Below are 8,180 nucleotides of genomic sequence, written 5' to 3' on the forward strand. Positions count from 1 at the left end.
TGGAAGCAGCGCGTAGTTTATTTAACATTCAGTTGTTTGCTAACACTGGAGGTTGTTTGCTAACACTGGAGGTTGTTTGCTAACACCGGAACTGGAAAATGGATTTGTAATGAATGGATATTGAGGGAGAGTAAACTGTATGTGGCGGTAATGCAACACTGGATGCCAACTGCCGTAAAACACCAAAGAAGAAGAAGAAGCTGCTAAGACTACAAGTGTCAACTAACCGAGCGGCTAGGCTAAGCGTGTTCTCGGGATGTGGAGGAGCCCGGTGAGGACGGTGGTCTGGAGGGCTAAGCTCCTCAACAGAGCCCGGCTAATCTACACCGTCGGAGCCGGATCACACAGGTCCTGCTGCGGGGTTTCAGGGAAGACATGGACCAAACCCAGCGGGTTCGACACCGGGTTGAAGACCTTCAATAGTCTGACCAAACAGAAAGAGCCGCTCATTCTTGCAAGAGAGGGCGTGGCTACCTGGTACGACACACTCATTGTAACGTCACCTTTATACAGGTGTAACAACAACCTCACAGTGTTGTACATGTGCTGTCTTTCAGGTACAGCTGTGGACCCACTGTCTACGATCACGCCCACCTGGGTCACGCATGGTAAAGACAGAAACACACCTGTGTCAGGTACAAGCCGAACACTGTAGAGGTGTGTGTGTGTAACCTCACCTGTGTCCTGTCGCAGCTCGTACGTCAGGTTTGACCTCCTGCAGAGGATTCTCTCCCGGATGTTCGGAGTCACAGTGATCCACGCAATGGTGATCACAGATATCGATGATAAGATCATCAGGAGAGGCTTGGAGGTGAGATCGATTATCAGTGATAAATTGATCAGGACTGATTTGATTTATAAAACTGTCTCTGTCTCTGTAGGAGAACGTGTCTCCAACCATGATCGCCAGACTGTATGAGGACGAGTTCAAGAGGGACATGCTGTCATTAAAGGTCTGTCCTCAGGTCATTGATTATATATTAATGTATTGATTATCTGATAGAACTAATTCTATTCAAGTAGAGTATGAGTCCTGAGTCCAGACTCCTTCAGTCTGAGCTCTGAGTCCAGACTCCCCGGATCTGCGTTGTCATGTGGACTCTCTATGATCCTGAATCCTGTAAACAGGTCTTCGTGTTGTTGTGTTTGAGGTGGTTCCTCCTGTGGTCTACCTGAGAGTCACTGAAAACGTTCACCACATCATCTCCTTCATTAAAGGGATCATCAGGAACGGACACGCCTACTCCACTGAGGAAGGTGAGTGTACCTGACGCACTGACACACCCGCAGGTGACACGTGTAGCAGCTGGGTGATCATCTATGGTCTGCTGTGGTTACAGGTGACGTGTACTTTGACATTCAGTCCATCGGGGATCGGTACGGCAAGTTCGTGGGAGCTGTGGACTCTCAGGGAGAACCCGGTCGGTACTAGTAATCTGGTGTTCTTCTTTAAAGTGAGACCCTCGCATACTGAGTGAGGTAGGGTGAGCGTGAGCCTGGCTAATGGACCACAACCTACATCCTCCTCCAGGCGGCTCCAGCAAACGGGACTCCAGGGACTTCGCTCTGTGGAAGCGGTCCAAGCCCGAGGAGCCGTACTGGGAGTCCCCGTGGGGCAGAGGAAGACCTGGATGGCACATCGAGTGCTCTACCGTCGCCAGGTCTGGATTCAGGATCATTCATTTATTGATAATCTAGAATTCTTAGTATAGTTGCTGCTTCTCAGACTGTGTGTGTGTGTGTGTGTGTGTGTGTGTGTGTGCTGGTTGCAGCTGTGTGTTTGGCAGTCAGCTGGACATCCACTCTGGAGGCATCGACCTGGCCTTCCCTCACCATGAGAACGAGGTGGCTCAGAGTGAGGCCTATCACCAGTGTGGACAGTGGGCTAACTACTTCCTGCACTCAGGTAAACCCTCCATCACACCTGTATTTACTCCTGAAAGAATCGGCTACACCTGAGGCCTGTGCTATGAAGCAGGATTTGAGTTTATTGAGGCAACTTCAGGTTTAACTCTGGGTTTTCAGTCCTAAAACGGTGGTTCACTCGTTACCAGGGTAAATCACCATGGGAACTCCTAACCTGCTCCGGCGCAGGTTAACTTCAGAGAATCACATCAAAACCTGTCAACAGCCAAACTACTGACCAATCAAATCACTGGAAAAACTAAGTCATCATTCACACAGGATCCTGGACATTATCTTTAACTGTTTTATCTGCGTCACATGTTCATAACAGTTTGTTCATCATCAGACAAAAAAGCGAAAATACTAAAACGTAATGATAATTCATGCAGTTATTTACAATAAATCTTTAGTCTGGCTTTAATAGAAATTATATTTAGACATGGAAATAATATTTTTATTCCAGTCATGTGATCATATTGTTGTACATTTCACCTTGTTGAACTTCGCCTTTGGACGTTGCTATAACCGGACTGGTAACAGGACTGGGGGGCAGACACAGTATTGATTTGATATTGATATTTATACAGATAGAAGCGTTTCTCTTCACCTGATTGGTTGTTGTTGTTTCCAGGTCACTTACACCTGAAGGGCAGCTCAGAGAAAATGTCTAAGTCTCTGAAGAACTACATCACCATCAAGGTACAGTCACTCACCTGCTCACATACAAGTTTATCTCTCCGTGACACTTAAATAAGCTACAGGACTTTCACTTAGCGGGTGAAACAAGACATAGACAATGAAATTCAACAGTTGAAGACAAAGTCGTGACAAAATCAGTGAATTCATGTGTTTTTTATTTGTCCTCCATCAGGATTTCCTTCAGTCTTACTCTGTCAACGAGTTCAGGATGTTCTGTCTCTCGACTAAATACAGATCAGGTGAGAAAAATCGATTATTGAACAAAAATATACACACATAAATAACCAGAAGATTTAAAACACAAAGTCACACGAAACAAACCAAATAATAAACACAACACAGAATATTACAATATTATGGGAGAGGATTAGGGCCACATACTCAGAATTCTGAGTTTAAACTCTGACAAAATTCTGATTGTAATCTCAAAATTGTGATTTAAATCTCAGAATTCTCAATTCTGGATCTTAAATAAGATTCAAATTTAATTCATTATCTTACTAATTGTTTGTCCAGTATTTTAATTAACCCAGGGCACACTACAGCCTCCCTGTCTCCTGATGCATTGTGGGTCTGGTCTCCACAGCCATAGACTACAGCGACAGCAGCATGGTGGCAGCTTGCTCCTCTCTGGGAACCATCTCCACCTTCATCCACACTGCTCAGGCCTACATGACCGGTCAGCTGCAGTGTTCACCTGTACAGGAAGCTGCTCTGTGGGACAGGTAGTCGCCTTCTTCTCTCTCTCTCTCTCTCTCTCTCTTTTTACCTGTGTGTCATCTGACTGAGGGGGCGTGTCTTCCTCAGTTTGGCTGAGACTAAATCCAGTGTGCTGACAGCTCTGGCAGACGACTTTGATACGCCGAGAGCCCTCGGCGCTCTGATGAACATGGTTTACCATGGAAACCGCCAACTGCAGCCCGTTTCTACGGTAACTCACCGACTCTTACTGCACGTGATCCTGCAGGTGGAACTACACTCTAATCCTACATGTGTGTGTGTGTGTGTGCTCAGAGTGGCGGAGCGGCTCGCAGCCCTGCAGTGTTTGGAGCCATGGTGAGATACCTGACGGATGTGCTGGATGTGTTTGGGATTGATCTGCTGCACAGCCAGGTAAGAAGATGATTTGTCTCACCTGTTGTTACCTGTCGCTAGCTAACACCTGTCTCCTCTGAACTGCAGCAGGCCGACCTGCTGAGCAGTGGCGGCCGTCTGCAGGCCGTGGTGGAGCAGATGACTCACTTCAGGACCGAAGTCCGAGCTTTTGCCCTTGGGCAACTGAAGGATCGAACCGACGGAACCCCGAGAAAGATTGGACCCCCCACAGACGGAGCCCTCCTCCTCAGAGCCTGTGACTCCCTCAGGAGTGACTTGGCCCCACTGGGCGTTCTCATACAGGTATCACATCTATTGTGGGAATACTGAGATAGCAGCTCCATGCTAATGCTAATGCTAATGCTAGTTTGCACTGATGTGTTCTCAGGACCGGGGAGCCACGTCGACATGGGAGATCACTGAGGGAAAACAGACTCAGAGGGGACAGAGGGTCCATGATAAAGACCAGGACAGGTCCAGCTGAGATGGACTCTGGATTTCAGAGACTTTTATAAAACTTCTGTTAATTACATGTTGATTAGTTGTAAATGTTCCAGATATTTGGTGTGTGATGACAGACTAACCCTAACGTAACTGCGTGTGAATTAAAACCACAGATTTGAAACCATGAATGAATGGATGGATTGATGGAGAAAGGGTCTAAATGAAGCAACTGTGTTAATATCTGACTCTTCATCTAATTAAATGAAGTTATATTAAAAGGTAACAGTTTCTCTCTCTTCTGTAGACACTGATGACCCGGATCAGCTGGAGGTCAGGGCTCAGTGTGTAGGTGTAGACGTCGAGCTAGTCCGTGTTATCCTCACTGTAACTATGACAACCACCACAAAGGTCGCGTGACATGAAACAAACAGAGAAAAGACGACAACGGGAATCAAAACTGTTTGTTTTTCATTTTGATGGTTGATGGAGTTTAACAATCAACTTTGACACGAATCAAACTGAAGTCCTGGTCTGAGCACAGGGTCCTGAAACGTGATCAGGTCTGTATTTTAAAAGAACAAACACTACGAGACACAGTTCTGGGTTCAGATTATTCTCCAGCAGTCTTATGGTGACCGAGGTCTGGGCGTCCTGCGGTGGTCTGGGGTCTTTCAGGCGGTGCTGCGGGCCTCAGGTGTCAGGTTGATGAGAGAGTTACTAGCCTGAGCCAGTTCAGTGATGGAGACTCTGCCTCTCTGTCTGATGAAGTGAGCCACAGAGTCCAGCTCCTCTGGAGTGATGGAGATGAACTTCCCTCTGTCGTCGATCACTCCTGCAGGAATCACAGCAACAATATAGAGCAATGTTCAGCAACACGTTAGAGTGAAACTACAAGGTAAGTTTGAAATCACATGACTGATGTTTCACGTGTTTTTTTCAGCAGTGAGCAGCCTCAGCAGTTCGTAATTAACAGCTAGCATCGTTAGCAACTCCACCAACCCCAGCCCTGGTCTCACTGACCTGTGAGGGAGCCTTCAGCTAACAGGTCCTGCAGTCTGGCAATGGCATCCTGAGTCCTCATCCCAAAGTGGGAGGCCAAGTCCTCCAGGAGAACCACCTTAGAGCTCTGCAGGACAAAGGGACACTTGAGTCAGACCCTGAGATCATGTAGTCCAGTAGAGTCTGGATGTGTGGGGGTCTCAGTCTCACCTCAATGTGCTGGATGAATTCTTGCAGCATGTTTCGAGACTGAAGTCAAGAACACAGACATTAGTTTAATCCATTAAAGGGCAGAGATAGAACTGGATCTGGATCTAGACTGATCTGACCTGGTCCTCACTGAGCTGCTCCTCCTCTCCCTGGTCTTCAATGATGAACGAGGCCTTGAGTCTTAAGTACTCCTCCTCCTCCCGTTTCTCTTGCTCTTCCTTGGCTCTGCGCTCCTCCTCCTCCTAAACAAACAGCACAGCGTCAGCGTCTCCTCGCTCGCCCTCATGGCGAGGGGGGAGGTTGTGAGAGAGTGAGACCTGTTTCTGCTCCTGCAACCGCTCCCTCTCATCCTCCTGCCGTCTCTCCTGCTCTCTGAGCTCCTGCATCCTCTTCCTCTCCTCCCTCTCCTCCATCTCCGCCTGCAAACGACACAGCACACAGTTAACTTCAACAGCGATGCATTGTGGGAGAACGAACTCTCAGCTCAGAGCAGAGAGCGGACTCTCTTCCTCACCTCTCTCTGGGCTTTCTTGGCCTGTTTCTCCTCCAGCTTCTTCTGCTTCTTGGCTCCGACCCTCGCTGTCGGCTGGAAGTTCTGCTCCTGCTCTTCTTCATCCACGTCTTCCTCCTCTGGAATCGATAACACATCTTTATGTCACAAGACCAACATCTGTTGTTTGTTTTTTTTTTTACTGAGTTTGGTAAATTTCTGTTTCAGTTTTCCACAAACTGGAAAGTCTGTGTTTTCCAGGACATGCGAGAACTCTGTAGTCCTGATCTGGGTCCTGGTCTGGCCCCAGTCTCAGGTGATAGCGTTTACCGTGTTCCACAGCCTCTCTCTGTGGTCGTCTGTTGGCCATCACCGCCGCCATGTTCCTCCTCCTGCGGGGCATCCCGGCTCCTCGCTCCTCTGCTGCCTGCGGAGGAGGCCCCGCCGCCCGGACCACATCCCGCCGCTGCTCCTGGTCAGCTGAGCACACAATACAACAGACCGCTGTCACTGTTCTACACACTGATTCCTGTGGTTAACATGCAGGTAAACAGAACCACTTCACATCAGTATCTACAGCCTGAGAACAACCAGGCTTTTAATAATGGACGAAATCCACGTTTAAAACTGAATACAACACGGAGCAGGACTAGGGTTGCAAAATTCTGGGAATTTTCCAAATTTGAAACTTTCCATGGGAATTTATGGGAATAAACTGGGAATTTTCCAAATTGAAGGTTGGCTCTTCATAGGGAACTTAAATATAGTTGAGGAAAGTATATTTTAGCATAATCTTGACTAAAACAAACAGATGCCATTCAGATACACTTGAAGATCCATGCCATTCCTCAATCACATGCACAGAGCACACTGCTTACTGCATGGCTAACGAGACCACGCCCCCTACTGGCACCGTGCACGCCTCCATCACATGTACAGAAGATTTCTAGAAGACTGGACCACACTTTTGAGCCTGAAGCACAGAGACTATTGAAGGCACACATTTGAGCCTGTGGAATAAACATATATAATATATATATATATAATATATTCCCAGTTAGTTCCCCTAAATTCCCATTAATTCCCAAAATTCCCAAGCGTAACTTCCCATGGAAATTTACCGGAATTTTACCAGAAATTGTCCGCCCCTTTGCAACCCTAAGCAGGACTCGGTTACATTAGTTTTAGTGGTTCCATGTCTGGAGGGAAGTTCCAGATGTGTGACAGGTGAGAAGTGACGTAGTCAAGCTGAGTTAAGCTGAGTCAGCTTTAACCGTCGCTAGTTCCTTCACTGCTGAGACATTCACTGATGTTATATTCATATTGTGTCTGACCTCTGACGCCTCCAGGTCAATGAGTATGACAGACTCTGTGTTAAAGCAGCAGCTAAATAAACGATGCTAACAGCTAGCATAAGTTCAGTCGCACCTTCCTGTGTTTTCCTCCGGACCTTCAACACGAACACGATGAGGACGACGAGCAGAGCGGCAGCGGCCAGATAAAGAGAGACGTCCATGTTGGATCTGACTCTACACTACAACTAAATACTGATTATTTTTGTTGTACACGTTTACTGTCTCTGTGTCCAGATCATTACGACAGAGAGGGGGCCTATTATGCCTCCTCTTCTTCTTCTTCTGCTGCTGCTTCTTCTTCTGTGTTTCTTAGCGAGTCGCAGACCAGCTGTACAGATGATTACCGCCACCTAGTGTTTCGGTGGAATCAATGCATTAAATCATCTGAATACTGATTTAAATAAATGAATACATAAATACACCCTGTTTCCTTATCCTGTCAGTAGCTGTTATATTACATCCTTGTTCTTCTTGTCTTTCTTGTTTTTCTTCTTCTTCTTGTTTTTCTTCTTCTTCTTCTTCTTCTTGTTTTACAGCAGTTTTACATGAATTTCCCCTAGGGTATAAATAAAGTATCTATCTATCTATCTATCTATCTATCTATTGTGTTACTGTGTACAGTGTCCTTGTGTGCCAAAAAAGGCGCCTTTAAATAAAATGTATTATTATTATTATTATCTATCTATCTATCTATCTATCTATCTATCTATCTATCTATCTATCCTACAGCAGTTGCCATGTTTCCATGTCTCCCTGTCCCCATGTTTCCATCTCTCCAGGATTATCACACAAAGACACTGCAGCTACTGACTCTTCATCATCCTCATCTTCCTCACGCCGATGACTGCAGTATCTCATATCTCACATGTCATCATACCTGAGTCTCTCTGTCATTATCATCTTTCATATATTAGAAGTTAATACAGTCGTCCTGTCTCTTTAAACAGATCAGTACCAGCTTTTCTGCTCTGGTACACCCCCCC

At 46.5% G+C, this 8,180-nt stretch overlaps 2 protein-coding genes across 2 annotated transcripts; one reads left to right on the forward strand and one right to left on the reverse strand.

The window, feature by feature from the left end:
• The first annotated feature begins 43 nt into the window (after positions 1 to 43).
• Positions 44 to 4,216, forward strand: cars2 (cysteinyl-tRNA synthetase 2, mitochondrial). Its single transcript, XM_023426907.2, has 15 exons — positions 44 to 477; positions 558 to 608; positions 694 to 811; positions 882 to 953; positions 1,152 to 1,257; positions 1,341 to 1,421; positions 1,532 to 1,661; positions 1,773 to 1,906; positions 2,537 to 2,604; positions 2,777 to 2,843; positions 3,191 to 3,329; positions 3,412 to 3,535; positions 3,619 to 3,717; positions 3,787 to 4,002; positions 4,088 to 4,216. Exons 1-15 carry the CDS (start codon positions 257 to 259, stop codon positions 4,181 to 4,183), a joined length of 1,722 nt encoding a protein of 573 aa, XP_023282675.1. The 5' UTR covers positions 44 to 256; the 3' UTR covers positions 4,184 to 4,216.
• ddrgk1 (DDRGK domain containing 1) lies at positions 2,743 to 7,494 on the reverse strand. Its single transcript, XM_023426909.2, has 8 exons — positions 7,271 to 7,494; positions 6,173 to 6,322; positions 5,867 to 5,982; positions 5,670 to 5,771; positions 5,472 to 5,594; positions 5,353 to 5,391; positions 5,164 to 5,269; positions 2,743 to 4,975 (listed from the first exon to the last, which is right to left on the reverse strand). The coding sequence occupies exons 1-8, from the start codon at positions 7,356 to 7,358 to the stop codon at positions 4,815 to 4,817; spliced, it is 885 nt and encodes a 294-aa protein (XP_023282677.1). The 5' UTR covers positions 7,359 to 7,494; the 3' UTR covers positions 2,743 to 4,814.
• Positions 7,495 to 8,180: the final 686 nt, after the last annotated feature.

This window comes from Seriola lalandi, unplaced genomic scaffold (genome assembly GCF_002814215.2).
Source record: "Seriola lalandi dorsalis isolate HSWRI2012SDOR001 ecotype SW California unplaced genomic scaffold, Sedor1 jcf7180002054850, whole genome shotgun sequence".
Lineage (NCBI taxonomy): Eukaryota > Metazoa > Chordata > Actinopteri > Carangiformes > Carangidae > Seriola > Seriola lalandi.